The 19,886-nt window shown below is 41.8% G+C and overlaps 1 protein-coding gene across 2 annotated transcripts in view; it reads right to left on the bottom strand.

The window, feature by feature from the left end:
* Positions 1–19,886, bottom strand: part of slit3 (slit homolog 3 (Drosophila)) — a 255,779-nt gene that overhangs the window by 64,057 nt on the left and 171,836 nt on the right. For both annotated transcript variants that reach the window (XM_088989699.1, XM_088989700.1), the window contains exons 7-11: positions 14,623–14,694; positions 8,677–8,840; positions 6,429–6,573; positions 2,750–2,821; positions 1,982–2,053 (exon numbers count right to left, since the gene is read on the bottom strand). In XM_088989699.1, coding sequence (XP_088845825.1) covers positions 1,982–2,053; positions 2,750–2,821; positions 6,429–6,573; positions 8,677–8,840; positions 14,623–14,694 — 525 coding nt within the window. The remainder of the gene's footprint in view (positions 1–1,981; positions 2,054–2,749; positions 2,822–6,428; positions 6,574–8,676; positions 8,841–14,622; positions 14,695–19,886) is intronic.

Here is a 19,886-nt window from a genome sequence, read left to right as displayed (position 1 = left end):
ATTAGTCTCACAGTGGAGAAATTAAGTCAATTGAGTTTTATTGTATTGTATTATTGTATGTAAACTATGTAGTTGGATGGTTCCTGCAGTCACCTTTCGAAAACAATACATTGGCTGACATTGAGCCATCCACATGTGAGTAACAGTTGTAATTACAAATTTCATATTCTCATAGTGTTTTTATTGTGAATTGCAGCAGCGGTTCCATTTAGAATAGTGTGCTCAAAAACTACTGAAAAATTAACTGTCTTCAAGTCCTCGTTTCATTTCATTTATGCCACCAAAGTCACCAAAAAGGAGCTTTTGTGGCAATTGATACTGTCATAAGTTTCATAGCTATATATAGACGGCTATTCTATTTATATATTATAGTTTGCAATTAGAAGTGTTCCTAATGTTATGTCCACATTATTTAGCCACAAAAAAGGTTCAAGATATTTGAAACAGCTGTGGGATGATGCTACAAAAGTACAGCGCAAAAACATTGTTCACCGTTTTGTTGTATTAGTAATGGACCTTGATCAAAATCTGAATGCATACACAACAAAAACAATTACACCACACAATCAGCCAGTGTCAACAAAAAAATGCATCTTAAGGAAAGCAGATTTTAAGACCTCATTCATCTGAAATCTATTTAATATTTTCCCACTGCGGCCATTGTTTTATCTTGTTCGATGATCCAAATCTGCGCTTGATGTGATGTGCTCCATCCCGCCCGTACTGGGGACCACCATTCACTCCACTCGAGTGATTTCAATTTTTGCCCCATCATGCCTCAGCTTGCCTGCAGTGACAGAGGCCACGTCTTAATGTGGCCATGTATGTGTGTGTGTGCATGTGCATGTGTGTATGCGTGGGTCCCAAGTAACACCCTGCAGAGGGTTTACCTTGTCCACCCTTACTTGTCCGTCTGTCTGTCTGTCTCGTTTTCACGTTGTGGATTGATTCAAATTGTTCTTATCACACCCAACACTCTAAGAGACACGCAAACAACATACACACTGGGAGATTATAGGCACAAATTGGGCCACAGAAATCAATGTGTGTGTGTGTGCGTGCACGTGTAAGTGTAAGTGTGTGTGCGCGTGTGTGTCCCTTCGCCTTTGGTGTCAGCCACAATATTTGTATTTGCTAAATGAGTGGAAATGTAATTACTTCACCAAATGACGGAATACACATTCAATACCCAACTTAATCCACTTCTTTATACTAATATAAAGATGTCGTATGAAAGAAACCCTCACTTCACGCCACAAAATAAAAAATAAAACACTGAATTATTCAACATTTATCAATGTAACAAAATATGCTAAAAAACAAGCAAACTGGTTAACTATAATAATATGATAAGAAAAATCCATGAGCAATTATGGGCCTACAGATGGGGAAATACCTTATTAAAATATAATTTCATGCACCCTAAAATGATTCATATTAAACCAGGCTATGGTCAGACTAAGTGAAGCTCCTGTCCTCACCTCACCATAGCTCGTTGTCACCAATATGTCACATCCACAAGTGTCTGGGTGTGTGCAGAATTCTACAGAATTCTGCCTTGCTCTTACCAACCAATCAAGAAGATGGTTTAATGCCGATGTCATTGTAGACCAAATTGCTGGTCCTCTTGGGAGATTTTGTTTGATTAAACATACAGTCCCATTTCAAACACAGTTTAAGTTACATGGATGGCTAATAATAGTCAATGTGCAGGGCAGACTAGCTTGACATGGCAACAAAGAATCAGGAATCTGATTGGTCAAAAAAAATATGCACGATCCACATACATGTACTGGAAGGAGTGCAGTCGAGAAAAACACAACTGCATGAAGAGTTTTGCTTTTTAGAAATACATGATTACAATTCCATGAACGAATATTAGAATTTTTGATACAGATCAAAACTCCTTATATTGTTTAGCATTGAAGGCCTTGGGCGGCTCTGACACCGCTAATTATGTTCATGCATTCCAGACACTTACAGAGAGGTGAGCGAACGGAGGCCGCTGAAGGCGTCGGAGGCAATGTCAGAAATCTGGTTCTTACTCAAGTCGCTGTGGGAGCAAAGAGAGAGGGGATAGTTAGTGCATTAGTGATACGGATGTCCTCGACTTGTCTGCGACAGTATACATCAGCAGAGGTCAAGGGAAGGCGCCTTGCTAAGGAGAAAACGAGGAAGTCGATCTAAGTAAATGAGGTGGCAGATGATGGACAGGCAGATGGGATGAAATGCGGTGGACGAGAGGCAAAGAGCGAAAAAGAGCCACAGGGAAAGCGCACATGGTGGCATGTTAAGTGCACGTCGTTCCTCTCCGTAAAGTCAGATTTATTATGGAACGTTGCCGACGCTGGAGGATGATTGAGTTGAAGAGTGACAACCTCACGTCCTTGTAAGTGTCGGTTGAAATGCTATCGGCGGATATTAGCATGGATTTGGAAGGGGACCATACGTGGACAAAAGTTTTAGGACAGGAAGTGATTTTGTTTCAATTGTAATGGTGCGGATAAAGCTTTCCTAAATACAGTAAAGTCTCGTTATATCGATATTCTCGGGAGTCAGAAAAAATATCGATATAACCGGACTATCGATATATCCGATCCTGCGGCATGTAAATTTTCTCCTTGCGTTCATAGAACGATGTTTATATGGTGTCATGTAATTATATAATCCATGGGGTTTGGAATCTATGCATGCATGTTGTAAGAAGACTTTCAACAAAATTGTTACAACCCAGAATGGACTGACTTACATCCTCTTGAGCTTCTTGTAGGAAGAAAAAGCTCCGGGAGGAACACTTTTGATCAAGTTCTGTTCCAGGCGACTGCAAAGACACAAAAAACAGAGAGAGAGAGAGAGTGAGAGAGAGAGAGAGAGAGAGAGAGAGAGAGAGAGAGAGAGAGAGAGAGAGAGAGAGAGAGAGAGAGAGAGAGAGAGAGAAGATTAGGTTAGATTTTGGCTGAGAATAAAGAATATAATTTCATATCTGTCTATATGCACCGCCACTCTCTTTGCGTTCAAACATGCATTTTAGAAGTCTCTAATAGCCCAGTGGTGGGAATGTGACTGTTGGGTCCTACGATTGGCTTGCAACCAGTCCAGGGAAAAGGAACCACCCAAATGGGGAAAAAGAAGAGTGGATGGGTCATTTAATCAGCTACCAGCCATCCAAACCCATGAAACAGACCATCATGTGCACAGTACATTGTGGATGGAAAGCCTAGACAATACTGACGCAGACATTGGCACGCTGGATCATACATGTGTCACTGGCAGCCCGACGCTGCTAATATTCGTTTTCCAAAGATACTTTGTGCAAAAACAAAGCATTTCGCACGCAACTCTGTCAAGCCAAGAGCCAAATGGGAATGTACTACACCTCCCCCTACTACCCATCCTCTCCCGTCCCTCTCTACATGACATGATTACACTGGCAGCATTACCGTATCAGTTGGTTTGGAAAAATACACTGTGGTGGAGAAGCATCCAGCTCATGTATTCTTAATGCCTGCTTATTTGGAGGACATGAAGATGGAAGATGAAGGAGGAAAACCTGTAGTTGTGTGAATAGAGGAGCCAAGGCAAGAACCAGGGTCAGCTGTCACCATGATGGATGGGATCTAACCATACCCTCTTATCCTCCTCCTCTTTAACCTGCACTCTGTTTCGTTCTTGACCTCTGTGTCTTTCGCATCCATCTATCCATGCAGACATGGTTGCCCTTACGGTTGAAGGTGTATTGCCTCGTTGTTTCATTTCAGAAGAAAAATATTCATGGTTAAATTGCCCAAGGTGCTCGATAGAGAGAAGTCTTTCTGTTGTGATGAACATGTTTACAACAACACATATGCGACTGAAGACCGATTAACCTATCAGGCTGGAATAAAACAAAAAAACTAAACGAAATTATAAAATGGGGCAATATGTAATGACATTTTTATTTGTACTCGAAGAGAATTTAATATTTGTTAGTGGCTTTGTTAGTTGATGCTGTGTACATTTTTAAATTGTTGGATAACATTCACATTTCGATAAAGGTAACGCATGGGTAACGCATGAGAGTGACCACACTTATTGCCATTTCCAGCACTGTACCTTGGATTCACCTCAGATAAATTGCGGCTGTTCTACTAGGTTTTGCTTGACATTCATTTCGGATTTCTAACAATGAACGTGACATGAATTGTCTTTTTTCCTGCTTGATATTGTATACAATTAGCGTAAACTATTTTAAATGAAGTGTGTTTTTTAACGTTTTGCTTATGGCCCTCAAATTTTGAACATGTTTAGAGACAGCGGAAACAACGGTGGACAGGTTATTAGGTCATAGGTTATCATTATTGGTGGATGAAAAGTTTTTTTTTGCGTAAAGAAAACCTGTTTGAGACCATTAACTCATTCGATGCCATTCCCAAATTTATTCAGGAATTAAAAAGTTTGATGTGGAGCGCCATTCCAGACTTTGTTTGGGTTTAGGTTTTTCTTGCAGGTATGCCGATAAAGCGCTGGTCAGACCTCCACGAGAGAGCAACATTTGCCTTTTGTCCATGTTAGCGTTTTGTTACGGCTACAGCCGTTGCTGTTTTTTAAAGCACTACATAAATCAATATGAATATTGAATTGTATTTTGTACAGCGGCCCCCATTTCAAGCTCAGATAACTCCAGATCCATATAACTTACGAACTAACTCTTTTTTTCTGATGAAAGAAGTGAGGCTTCTTACGCTGAATTGAATGTTTATGTATTCTTAAAACTCAATCTTCTGTGGGTCCTGCAATTTGAGTAAAAATGACAAAAACCGTGGCACTGGAGTGGACTCATTTTTGCACATTGTCTGGCAGTGAATGAGTTAAATTTGTTGGGAGGACGTCTTTGCGACTTTAAACACCATACACTGCAATTGCAAACCTTTGCTACTCGGTCAGATTTGAGCTGTCAGCATCATTGTCAACCTAATTCATACAAGGGCGTTGATACCATTCAAGGACATCCGGATATTGATCAGGGCAGGGGACAAGGGATAGTTATTAAACGAAATTGTCTTTTGCAGAAGACGACACAAGGTTGAAACAAAGGCACTTAAAGGCTGAACAAAACAGGAAGCAACATGTGCAGGTCAATTAACAGGCACAATGAAAATACATCTAGGATGAGGTGACGATTAGGTGATGAGTGAAACAAAGAGAACATCGAGTTCCTTGTGCACACACTTGTGGTACCTGCACATTTGACAGTGAGCCACAAGACGAGCAAGCACAAATTTGACATTGACCCAAGTACCGTATTGGCAAAGATATGCAAGTCATATCAAAGGCAGAGGAAACAGTCTGGCTTATCCTAAATGGACACGACATTGGCTGTGTTGATAAAAATGTGTAAAACATTTCCACTGGATGTTTGGAAATCTGATGATTTTAGAAAAGGAGTCGATATATGGAATTTTGGAAAATCTTTGCTGTGATTGCTGAGGTAGTCCATCCAAGGTCTGTTACCCCGTAATGATCTCTTCCCTCTGCCTCCATTAATCTTATTTTCCTTTCAGCTTTTCCCTTCAGGGGTCGCCACAGCGATTTAGTGTCCTCCATCTAACCCGGTTTTGTGCATCCTCTTCTCCCACACCAGCTACCTTCATGTACTCTTTAACAACATCCATAAACCGCCTCTTTGGTCCTCTCGGTCTCCTGTCTGGCAGTTCAAGGCTCAGTATCCTTCTCCCGTTATAGTCACTCTCTCTCCTCTGGACATGTCCAAACCATCTCAGTCTGGCCTCTCTGACTTTCTCTCCAAAGCCTGTAATATGAGTTGTCCCTCTGATATACTCATTCCTGATACTATGCAACCTGGTCACTCCCAATGCAAACCTCAACATCTTCTTCTCTGCTACCTCCAGCTCTGCTTACTGTCTTTTCAGAATCAGAATCAGAAAACCTTTATTCGTCCCACAATGGGGAAATTTGCAAATTGCAAATTTTCTTCAGTGGCGCTGTCTCCAGTCCAAACACATGGCTGGTCTCACCACCATTTTATATACTTTTCATTTCATCCTAGCTGAAACCCTTCTATCATATATGAAACCTGACATTTTTTCTCCTGGCGTTCTAGCCTCCCTGGACCCGCTTCTTCACCTCTTTTCCACACTCTCCATTGCTCTGGATAGTTGACCACAAGTACTTAAAATCCTCCACCTTCTTTCTCTCTTTTCCCAGTAGCATTACTCTTGTACTTGGATCACTCTCATTCATACACATATATTCCGTCTTGCTGCGACTGATCTTCATTCCTCTCCTTTGCAATGCATACCTCCCTCAGCCTCCATTAATATGGGTGTCTATTTTTTGTCATTATTTGATTTAATTACTTCTCAAATAATTAATGCTAATCTTTGATTGAAGATTAATTAAATGTCCACTGAAGTGAACAGGAGCCTTACATCTCTATAATGCCCTCTGGGAGGTTGGTAGGTATTTCGATCAGACTTTTGCGGCGGCAGTCCACAATGTTGTTGTTGCATGTGCAGGTGGCCGGGCACACCGCCACCAGGAGAGCACACGTCCTCGGCTCGATGTGGGAGGGGCCTGGGGACAAAGAATCAAGTGAGTACATGTGAAAATATGTAAATGCATAGCGTACGTGAACTGTACGACATTATTGGCTGGACACCTGTCACTCATTGAGTTACATTGCAAAATGTGCGCTGCACAGATGTTCTTGTGCGCTGAGTATGTGCAAGCAGTGCGCGATTGCGCACGCGCGCAGCTGAGAGGGAACATTGGATACAAACATAGCATTTCTGGTGACAGACAATTTAAAAAAAGGAAGACAAGGAAATGAAAGGGATATATATATATATATATAAAAGAACAGAGTGATAAATGCAGAGAGGTCTGACAGAAGAATGTGTAAGCAGAAGCAATGAGGCTAAAGGCTAATAAAGAGAACATCACTTGACAGTCTATTAGCGGTGAGCTGAATCAGACGCCGTTAAACAGCGATAAGCATAGGCTCCTTGCTTCTATGAGCCTTTTGTCCAAACACACTCTTTTCTGCATACTGTCACACACACACACACACACACACACACACACACACACACACACACACACACACACACACACACACACACACACACACACACACACACACACACACACACACACATATATATACAGTAAAGTCTCGTTATATCGATATCGGTTATATCGATAGTACCGCTTATTACGATACTATTTTCATTTCCCTTGCGCATTTCGAGTCTTTTTATGTATAATTAGTACCGTTTAGTACGATATCCGGTTATTACGATAATCTGGTTATTACGGTGCTCCTTTTCATCCCCCACCGGCCATTTTTGTTGTTTATATCGATATATCCGTCGCGCCATTAGTCAACTTGGTCACGTGTCTTGTTACGTGAGCCACCATCGGTCGCGCCATTGGTCGACTTGGTCACATGAGCCGCCATCGGTCGCGCTATTGGTCGACTTGGCCGTGTGACTTTGTCACGTGACACGCCATCGGTCGCGCCATTGGTCAATGGTCACGTGTCTTGGTTACGTGTCACGCCATCAGTCGCGCCATTGGTCGACTTGGTCAGGTGACTTGGTTACGTGCCCAGCACCCGTGTAGCAGAGCCATTTTCATTTTCAGACGCTAGCTCGTGTGTAGCAGACGAGATTGAAGTGTTTGTGTTAAAAGGTAAAAATGGGAAGCAGAAGAAGATTGATGACTTTTTTAAATTGTATACATAATACAGTAAGATGTAAGCGTTGCAGTTTCCCTGTTGTGTTATGTACATGCCCACTGTACTGTATATGAATGCAATCGTTTTTTGCAACAATGTTTCTTGTTTTGTCTGCTGAAGCGCGATGATTTTGAAAATTATTAACATTCCATACTGTGTATTAAAGGACAGCCGATGTCACTTTTTATTCAAATGCAAATAAAAATGACTTCACGCCAAGACGTCTTGCATTGCTTGTGAATCCAAATAATGGCTTCAGATTCGGATAATATGTTTTCTTGTTACACATCCAGTTATGAATATGTTTCAAATACACTGTAGTTCTGAAGATTAAAGCATACATGTTTACAATCATTAAAGAATTATATGTGCCATTTTGAGGCAACATTGGGGGAACATCTCTCACCCAAAAAAAAGGGAGCTAATGGCCAGCTCCGTTTCTTATATGGCGCTTGGCTGCCCTCTTTTGGCGGCTTTTGTTTAATGCAGTTCAGCGCAGGATCGGATATATCGATAGTCCCGGTTATATCGATATTTTTTCGGACTCCCTTGAATATCGATATAACAAGACTTTACTGTATATATATATATATATATATATATATATATATATATATATATATATATATATATATATATATATATATATATCGGAATCAGAAAACCTTTATTCGTCAGGAAATTTGCAGTCCACATATATTTCATTCATGAAAAAAGAAAAACAGTGACATCTTTGATCAGTTTTTCATGAAAAGTGTGGGTTTTCTTCCCACCCGCTAAAAAAAAAATCTACTCAAGCATTAAAACTATATGTTTAAAATATCTGCAACAGGTAAATGCTGTCAGCACTGTACAGTAAACAACAGCAAAAAAAACAGTCACAGTGGTTTCTAATGTTATGGGAGCAATGATGAGGTCTCACACGCACACAAACTCACCACTGCAGACAAAATCTTTCTTCTGTACATCAGGAACATTGAGACCCCTCATGTGGGCGGGGGCCATGCATTGAGTGAAGGGCGCCAAACCGCGCCTCGCTCGCAACCAATCTGAGAGCCAGGACAGGTGACAGTCGCAGTGAAGGTTATTGGAGTGCAGACGCCTGAAAGTGAAGGATGCAAAGCAAGCAAATTAATTTTTATACTTGAATTAAATGCCCCCCCCCCAAGCTACCATGTTACACATCCATTTAACAAATATGGAGGCATTACTCTCATCTTGGAAAGTGAACGTAACCCTCTCCTGTACTCTGTAAAATGACAACATGATTAACTGTCCACTGCAGTAACCGCTGATCCTGAAAAGGTTAATCTCAATCCAAGATTAAATAGTCATTTCAAGTTGTCACTTTAAATGTGATTACTAGAACTCCTGCATATTTTATATTTATCCACAGCCTCTCCTCTGTTTGATTGGATTAAATGTCGAAATTTGCTGTTAACCGGGTGACCCACACCTCAATGCAGTTCTACGACTACACCGAGACGAATCGTGTTGTAAAATGGCTGCATAACTGTCAACCTACACGGCTCCATGCCCTTACAAACTGTCGTATTTTCCCTTACAAAATACAAAATAACTGTACACCATATTTTTTTCAAACATGTTTATTTTTGTAGTTTAACATGTTATATTGTACATGTGTTTCGTTACATCATTCTGAACATATTCTTAATACATGATGAAATTACATGATGAATGATAAAATGGGAAATCTCCAGGCGGCAGACGCATACGCACAGTAATATCAAACCGCTCGCTTCATTTGCAACGAAAAAAACGATACAGAGATAGAGGCTACCGCGGCGAACTCGTTTGACTTAATTGATTTACCGTTTCGTGATAGTCGGTGTATATCGGATGGTACCCATAATTGACAAATTTTCGTTTTCCGTACAGATGTTCTTGTACATCGTCTTCTTCTTTTCCTTTCGTCATTTCCCCTCAAGGGTCGCCAGAGCGAATCAATGTCCTCCATCTATCCCGGTTTTGTGCATCCTCTTCTCTCACACCAGCTACCTTCATGTCCTCTTTGACCACATCCATAAACCTCCTCTTCGGTCTTCCTCTCGGTCTCCTGCCTGGCAGTTCAAGGCTCAGCATTCTTCTACCGATATAGTCACTGTCTCTCCTCTGGACATGTCCAAACCATCTCAGTCTGGCCTCTCTGACTTTCTCTCCAAAGCCTCTAATATGAGTTGTCCCTCTGATATACTCATTCCTGATACTATCCAACCTGGTCACTCCCAATGCAAACCTCAACATCTTCAGCTCTGCTATCTCCAGCTCTGCTTCCTGTCTTTTCTTCAGTGGCACTGTCTCCAGTCCAAACATCATGGCTGGTCTCACCACTGTTTTATACACTTTTCCTTTCATCATAGCTGAAACCCTTTTATCACACATCACACCTGACCGCTCTGACATACCTTTCCGTCACTCCAGACTTCCTCATGCAATGCCATAGCTCTTCACTGGGCACCCCGTCATACGCTTTCTCCAGATCTACAAAAACACAATGCAATTCCTTCTGACCTTCTCTGTACTTCTTTATCAGCATTCTTAAAGCAAACACTGCATCTGGCGTACTCTTTTTTGGCATGAAGCCATACTGCTGCTCACAAATGTTTACTTCTGCTCTTAGTCTAGCTTCAACTACTCTTTCCCAGAGTTTCATTGTATGGCTCATCAACTTTATTCCTCTGTAGTTAATACAACTCTGCACGTCTCCTTTGTTCTTAAAAATGGGCACGAGTACACTTCGTCTCCATTCTTCAGGCATCTGTTCACCATCTAAGATCTTGTTGAATAACCTAGTCAAGAACACCACCGCCACCTCTCCAAGACACTCCCATACCTCGATTAGTAAATCATCAGGCCCGAGTGCCTTTCCCCCCTTCATCCTCTTCAGCGCCCTCCTCACTTAATCCTTGCTAATGCTTGCTACGTCTTGGTCCACAACAGTCACATCTTCTACTCTTTGTTCCTTCTCATTTTCCTCATTCATCAATTCTTCAAAGTACGCTTTCCATCTTGCCATCACACTACTGGCACCTGTTAATACATTGCCATCTCTATCCTTAATCACCCGAACCTGCTGCAGGTCCGTACCATCTTTGTCCCTCTGTCTCGCCAGCCTGTAAAGATCAGTCTCGCCTTCCTTGCTGTCCAGCCGAGCATACATGTCATCATGGGCCTCTTGTTTGGCCTCTGCCACCTTTACTTTAACCGTGCGCTGCATCTCCTTGTACTGCTGTCTACTCTCGTCCGTCCTCTCAGTGTCCCACTTCTTCCTTGCTAACCTCTTCATCTGTATACACTACTACACCTCCCCATTCCACCACCAAGTCTCCTTATCTACCTTTCTCGATACACCAAGTACTTTCCGACCTGTGTCTCTGATTATGTTCGCTGTAGTTTGCCAGTCATCTGAAAGGACCTCTTGCCCACCCAGTGCTTGTCTTACCTTCTTCCTAAATGTTATGCAACACTCTTCCTTTTTCAACTTCCACCATTTTGTCCTCACTTAAGCCTTTGGCTTCTTCATCTTCCCCACTGCCAGCGTCATCCTACACACCACCAACCTATGCTGTCTGGCTACACTCTCACCAACCACTGATTTCCGTTAGATGGCGCCGTTGACACAAAATGTAGTCTACCTGTGTACTTCTGCCTCCACTCTTATAGGTCACCCTATGTTCCTGTCTCTTCTGAAAGAAAGTATTCACAATAGCCATTTCCATTCTCTTAGCAAAGGCAACCACCATCTGTCCTTCAGCGTTCCGCATCTGGAGTCCAAACCTGCCCATCACCTCCTCATCATCTTTGTTTCCTGCGCCAACATGTCCATTGTAGTCTCCACCAATTAGAATCCTCTCACTCCTCGGGATGTTCTGTATGACTTCATCAAAGTCCAACCAAAATTTCTCCTTCTCCGCCGGCTCACATCTTACTTGTGGGGCATACCCACAAACAACATTGAACATCACACCTTCAATTTCTAGCTTCAGACTCATCATTCTATCTGATACTCTTTTTACTTCTAAGACATTCCTAACAAACTCCTCTTTTAAGATAACCCCAACTCCATTTCTCTTTCTGTCTTCACCATGATAGAACAACTTCAACCCTGACCCTAAGCTTCTAGCGTTGCTTCCTTTCCACCTGGTCTCCTGGACACACAGTATGTCTACCTTCCTTCTCTGCATCATGTCCACCAGCTCTCGACCTTTACCTGTCATTGTTCTTACATTCAAAGTTCCTATTCTTAGTTCTATACTCTTGCCGTTACATTTCTTTCTTTTCCTCCGGGCACACCTCCCTCCTCTCCTTCTTCGACCAACAGTAGTCAATTTTCCACTGGCACCCTGAAGGTCAACAGTACCAATGGCGGCCGTTGTTAACCCGGGCCTCGACCAATCCTGTATGGGATTCAGAGGTTTGATTTGCATATTTGTTTTGGCAAAAAGTTTTACGTCGGATACATTCCTGACACAACCCTCTGTATTTATCCGGGCTTGGGACCGGCACAATAAGACACTGGCTTGTGCCCCCTTGTGGCTACAAATGTTCTTGTACGTCATACATGTCTTAAAATGCATAATAAACGTACTTTGTACGGCACAAACGTACAGGTTGACAGGTATGTAGCTGTCAATATCAATTTGAATTGGGTGAAATAACAACCATATGCTTGAAGCGAGAATCTCCGAGAGCCTTGCACAAACAAGGTGAGAAAACAAAATGAGACAATCAAGCCGATGTGTGATTTTACCAATTCATTTTTTTGCAATATGAGACAATCACGAGACTGTCGTTTTAAGTGGCACTTATGCCACTAAATCCTGTGCAAAATGAGCTCCTGGTGAGCTCATGTTCGGCTTTAAGGGATTTTTTTCTTCCCCACAAAGCTGAGAGACTCTGCAGGCGGACACCTTAAGAGTCGTGAGGAGGGCGCCGAGGGGGTGGGGCATGGCGGAAAAATGGCAGGATGTCGTGTCAGCATATTATGCCGGCCGGGATATCTGGCCTTTCACAAGACAGGCCTCCCTCTGTAATAAAGCCGAGGACAAATCCTGTTATGGTACAGAGATGGGCTCATTGATGCTAGCAGCAGGGGTAGTAGGTTTTAATACCGCGTTCCCATTATAAATCCAGTTTATAGTCAAACCCCTGCCTGGAGATAGCCGCGTCCCAGCCCACCCCCGGCTCCAGCCTTAATTACTGACAAGTAGGATTAAAACGTGGGGCACAATGCTTTGCATGTGAGTTTGTGTGTGTGTGTGTGTGTGTGTGTGTGTGTGTGTGCACGCGCGTGTATGTGTGTTTCTCACTGTATTTGGGGGCACTTGATTGCCGTAACTGTGGTTAGGCATTGTGGTGTTGAAGCTCTGATTGTGTGTGCCTGTGTGCATGTATGAGAAAGACAGAGGCAGAGAATGACAGAGAGAGAGAGAGAGAGAGAGAGAGAGAGAGAGAGAGAGAGAGAGAGAGAGAGAGAGAGAGAGAGAGAGAGAGAGAGAGAGAGAGAGAGAGAAAGATGGTTAACTACGAATTTAGTGACTGTCGTTTATTTGAATTATAGAATGAGATGTCAAGATGTGGGTGCAAGAAAGATAAAAGATGTGACCTTAAGTCACAATACCTAACAGCTTTGAAAGAAGATAACGGCTTCTGCCACCTTTAGTCATTGATAATGATTACATATCGGACCAAAATTAGCATCGATGCTAACTCAGATGCTTTAGCAGTTCTTTTGTTCCTTGCCAATGCTGTACAAATTCTTCCAAAAGCACACAATCATTAATTTTGCGCATACACACACACATACACGCACACACACACACTAGCATGACAGCAAAGACTCTATGACTGTAATGACTGGACGAGAAGCCAAAGCTGAGTATTGACATGCAAAGGGTGTTGGTTAGGAAGCTGAAGCGGGAGGAAGTCAGTCACTCCGTCACTCGGCTTTGACAGACAACAGAAGCGGTGCACGAGGCCTGCCTTCTGATGAAAAGATATTGGATATTGGTGATTCGCCACTCAATCTGCCGCCAACTTGTAGCCGTGATGCGGCTCCAAAATCCAATTTTGCGCGGTTGATTTGGAGTGCCGTGAACACGAACACACAAACACACATCCACGTACACACACGCACGCACACGCACACTCGCACACACACACACACACGCACACACACACACACACACACACACACACACACAGACACACGCACACACACACAAACACACACGCACGCACACACACACACACACCACACACATGCACACACACACACACGCACGCACACGCACACACATATACACGCACACACAAGATCATTTTGCGATCGGCTGGAAGATGGGAGCTGCCATTCAAATTTGAGCTGAGAAATGGTCATCAAGCACAAATGGATTTGGGGAATCTGGAGGGTGTTGCGTGGGGTTTAATACACTGTATGTTGGACCGGGGTCGGGGGAGTGGGACTTTGCGCAGGGAAACAAATCAATTTCACTGCAAGGCTCCATATAAAGGCACCACGACAAGCGTAGCATTTAGATTGGATTGGATTGGATTTGCCTTTATTAGTCTCGCGGTGGAGAAATTTACATTTCACAGCAGCAAAGTTATGAAAGGGATGATAGTAAAAAAACAAAATACAGGAGCTGCTGGAAAGGCAGCCACTCTTGCAGCGCCGTCTTGAAGTCAAAAGAACAAAAAAAAAAACTAAATAACAAATAACATGACAACACAAAGACACAGAGAGTCATTCATAATGCACCTTCACGTATGTGTGTGTGTGTGTGTGTGTGTGTGTGTGTGTGTGTGTGTGTGTGCGTGCGTGCGTGTGTGCATGCGTGCGTGTGTGTGTGCGCTCTACTCACAGCGTTCGCAACTTGGGCATGTGGTTGAAGCTTGACAGCGGGATGAGGGTAATGTTGTTGTTGTTGAGAGTGCTGCACACAGAAAAAAAGAGGGAGAAAGGAAAAACAGATTCATTAGTCGATTTCCAGGAAGCGTGCACAGATGCACATCACAATAAATGTCATTACAATCTATACTAACCCCAATGGAGACAAAACATTCAAATTCTCCTCGCCGTGCCACTGCTTGTTGCTCCAAAGTGGCTCTTTCAACAGGGTTTACTCACTCGTAAATTTCTGACAGTTTGACGAGGGGAGATTATGCTTGCATTATATTGTCTTGTCTTTCAAATATCACAAGATTTTCTCTGGAAGTACTTTGAAGGCTCAAATCAGGCTCAGAAATTCAATGAACCTCAACCAAACAAACAATAAGTATTTGGGCCACCCAAAAATTAAAATACAGACATTGGAGTACACATTTACTCCAGATTAAAAAAAAACACTGAAAATGCTAAACAAATGTTGTGATATCACAACTTTAATTTTGAGGGTCATTTCTTTCATATCCTAAAATGTTTTTTTCAGAAAACAAAACACAACTACTGTTCCGTTTCATTTATTATCCAGAATTATGAGAATTATCTCAGAAGATACATCATAATGTAGCGACAAGGGGGCACAAGCCAGTGTCTTATTGTGCCGGTCCCAAGCCCGGATAAATACAGAGGGTTGTGTCAGGAAGGGCATCCGACGTAAATATTTTTGCCAAAACAAATATGCGAATCAAACCTATGTATCATGACTGTAAGACAGTTGTGAGGTGCGCTCTCGGTATGACTGAGGAATTCAAGGTGGCAGTGGGACTCCACCAGGGGTCAGCTCTGAGCCCCTTCTTGTTTGCTATGGTGATGGACAGGCTGACAGATGATGTTATACAAGAATCTCCTTGGACCATGATGTTTGCAGATGACATTGTGATCTGTAGCGAGAACAGGCAACAGGTGGCGGAGAAACTAGAGATGTGGAGATATGCCCTGGAAAGGCGAGGAATGAAGATCAGTCGCAGCAAGACGGAATATATGTGTGTGAATGAAAGGGATCCAAGTGCAAGAGTGATGCTACAGGGAGAAGAGATAAAGAAGGTGGAAGATTTTAAGTACTTGGGGTCAACTGTCCAGAGCAATGGAGAGTGTGGAAAAGAGGTGAAGAAGAGTGTCCAGGCAGGCTGGAGCGGCTGGAGAAAAATGTCAGGTGTGATATGCGATAAAAGGGTTTCAGCTAGGATGAAAGGAAAAGTGTATAAAACAGTGGTCAGACCAGCCATGATGTTTGGACTGGAGACAGTGCCACTGAAGAAAAGACAGGAAGCAGAGCTGGAGGTAGCAGAGCTGAAGATGTCGAGGTTTTCTTTGGGAGTGACCAGGTTGGATGGGATCAGGAATGAGTACATTAGAGGGACAACTCATATTAGAGGCTTTGGAGAGAAAGTCAGAGAGGCCATACTGAGATGGTTTGGACATGTCCTGAGGAGAGAGAGCGACTATATCGGGAAAAGGATGCTGAGCCTTGAACTGCCAGGCAGGAAACCGAGAGGAAGACCGAAGAGGAGGTTTATGGATGTGGTCAAAGAGGACATGAAGGTAGCTGGTGTGAGGGAAGAGGATGCACAAAACCGGGATAGATGGAGGACATTGATTCGCTGTGGCGACCCCTGAGGGGAAAAGCCGAAAGGAAAAGAAGATCTCAGAAGATACATCATGTACCTTTTCTCTTCCTTTCATATCTGTGCTGTTGTGAAATATGTATTACTCGAATGTGAGACAAATCAAGATTATCTCATCTCATCTCAGATTTTTCCAATCAGAATGATCTAAATGTAGACAAATAGAATTATTCTCCAAAATTTCCATCAAATGCAAACTCCAATCTTCACAAACACTTCTCATTTTTATGTTTTTTTATACCTGAATAAAAAGTGAGACAACAAGAAAAAGAGGAAGCGGTACAAAGACATAAAGCTGCTCCATCAAAGCAGCTCAGTGGGGACCAAAAGGCTTTTCTCCCCCCCTTCTAAGGCACTGAAAGCTCATAAGACAGCCTTTTTACAACACAACACTCACGGGATGGCCAAATGCACCCGAAAAGCACATCATGTATACATGCTTAGGAAAATTATAGAGGAGAATAATAAAGTTGACAAACATACTGGATAATTGGCATTCCAACAACATAAGCAACTGGTGTGTGTGTGTGTGTGTGTGTGTGTGTGTGTGTGTGTGTGTGTGTGTGTGTGTGTGTGTGTGTGTGTGTGTGTGTGTGTGTGTGTGAGAGAGAGACAGAGAGAGAGAGAGAGTGCGAGAGTGTGAGAGAGAGAGAGAGAGAGAGAGAGAGAGAGAGAGAGAGAGAGAGAGAGAGAGAGAGAGAGACAGAGAGATGGAGGGAGAGATGAGACAGAGAGGGAAAAAAAGAGGGAGACAGAGAGGGTAGACTGAAAGAGAGAAATAGAGAACACATTATTTTTGCGCCGCTCAAGCACTATATTTGTCTTATGTGGTCATAAGTATAACATGTTTGTTGATAACTTATTGTGTTTTACAGGTAAATAAACACATTCATAAATGTTATATTTTATACATTGTGTAATAAATGTTATAACAGCCATGACCTTAAAAATGCTCGCTTTTGAATTCCAAACCATAATTTTTTCACCACTCCAACTAGCTATCATATGATAAAAAAAAAATTGATGCACTGTTTCAAAGAAAAATAGGTATTTTGCATGACAGTTATTGACACACAAGGTCAAGGTTAAAAATGAACCAATTGCCACTCTCAATGCTGTCATTTTAAATGACAGCCAAAAAGGTAGCAGGCAAACACACAAACACCCCACAGTGTGAGCTTGCTATGGTTTGTTTGAAGTTCATGTTGTCACAAGTGGTCCAAATGGACTCATTACGCTGGAGTTTCCGTGTTTACGCTATCACCCACTCATCCCCAAAATACACTGTGCGCCCCACACTGTTGATCTTACAACTTCTTGCTCTCTTTAATTTCCCCGTCCTTCCGACTTGCTTTCCACATTCTCCCGGCTGGCGTAGCCTCTGTGGCCTTGGTGGGGAGATCGAGTTTCACACTCGGCCACTTCCAAATACACACAAGTACACACTAGTACACACACGTACACACTGGTCGGCCCTGTCAGGGGGTGATTCCAAGCAGTCTATATAATTTAATTGCAGAATAACAATCATTCCCCCTTACGACAATTTCCCTGTCAAGTTTCCTCCCACTCAGTTTCTCCCGCCACCACGACACTTAAACATTTCTGCCTTAATACAGTTGTGACTGGTCCGAATTAGTCAAAATAAACAGCAAAGATCATTTAAATATCAAGTTTCATGTCAGTTGACGCCACAAGTACCTCACATTCAGACTGGCTAACGCATTGTTTATATTGTCGCAAAAAGCATTAAGTGCGAGCTGTGCGGGCAGTCGGCGGAAAATACACAAACGATTTCTCGGTGGGAATGGAATTACTGTTGAATTATTACTGTTGATTCTGCCGAGGCGAGTTCATGTTTGTCGCACTTGAGCACATTTTGAAGCACTGTCTCAGTTGAAAGTAAAAAAAAAGCAAACTGAATTAGAATGTTTGTGTCAGGTTGCAGTTTGTCCGCAAAATTCCAGGGTATGAGCCAGTGTGTTTAGCTCCAGTAAACTGGACACAGATAGGCCCATTCAACTATCACATGCATCTGCAATCAGATATCATTAAAACATCAGAAAATCAGGTTTTCTGATTTTCTGATTCTGATATTATTAACCAAACAGCTCTATTTTAACATTTTCGAGAACCACCCAAAAGATTCTAACAAGGAAAAATCCAGCTGCAAATTAACCGGCGAGGACCTTCACAAAAAAAACAAACAAACATGTTTTTAACTTGCACATTCGAAGTTCAAAATGACCAGGACATTCCTTGAGATTCCAATTTGAATCGCTTTGAATTTCTTCATTGACTACAGTAAAGAATTACAAGTCAAATACTTAAAGAAGCAAATATGATTGTACTTATACCTCGTCTCATTGTCGAGCGTTCTCATTGAGAGTGAACAACGGCGCCCCTGCTGTTTGCCAATTAATGCACTCCATTTGACCGTGCCATTGATAATAATAATAATAATAATAATAATAATAATAATAATAATAATAATAATAATAATAATAATAATTATTATTATTATTATTATTATTATTATTATTATTATTATTATTATACATTTCATTTATAAGCGCCTTTAAAAACTCTCAAAGACACTTAACAGTCACAGGATATTTTTTCTGCCGGTGAGCAGTGGCAGCCACACGCGCCAGCGTGTACTCAACCCGGAAGTAACATATGGTAAAAAAAATATATAAACTAAATAACAAATAATATGACACTGAGAGTCATAATAATAATAATAATAATAATAATAATAATAATAATAATAATAATACATTTCAAAACTCTCATCAACTTCCAGCAGTGCCACACAATGGACCCATTTTAGCTATGAATTAATGTGAACAGCAAACAATGCTGTTATGCTTTTGGGAAATAATAAATTCCACTTTTAGTGCTTTGATTGGTTTATATCAAGGCGATATTGAGCCTCGGAATCCAGAAATGTACACAGATGCACAAAGCTAAGGACATTTTTTTTACTCCAAAAATTAAAACAACACATTTTTGTCATGTGTGGTTTACTTCTTTTTGTGTGGGGTGCAGAAGAATTCGATCCGTTCAATAATATCACAGATGTGTAAAAATCGAATTGGAGCTCATATTGGAAAATGTTTGTTGTACATATCAATTTCCATCAATTTCATGTTTTGAAAATATATTTTTTTGCCTATGAAGTAATTCTTTGAGAGATTAATTTGTTCCCTGACAATTAACATTATTTTCCCTTAATGATATTAATGGCACTGTCAACATTAGAAAAACAAACGAGGATTTTTTGAAGCAAAAAATACAGATTGTACGCGATATAAAAAAGAAATGCGCATCCATTTTGCAGACATCTTTATCCTCATTAGTGTCGCCGGGGGTGCTGGAGCCTATTCCAGCCATTTTTGGGCACTAGGCGGGGGACCCCCTAAAGTTCATTGAAAATGATGTAAAATAATTTTGGACACTTTGTTCTGGCGCACACATTTTGGCCACCTAGGGGCAGTATAATCCGGAGAACCTTGCTATTTCCAGACAGAAAGGCGCACACTTTGTGACGCACTAT

Source organism: Hippocampus bargibanti, linkage group LG02 (genome assembly GCF_051943395.1).
Source record: "Hippocampus bargibanti isolate YZ-2025 linkage group LG02, ASM5194339v1, whole genome shotgun sequence".
NCBI lineage: Eukaryota > Metazoa > Chordata > Actinopteri > Syngnathiformes > Syngnathidae > Hippocampus > Hippocampus bargibanti.
Note: the sequence above shows the minus strand (reverse complement) of the source record. Positions and strands in the feature narration are given on the sequence as shown.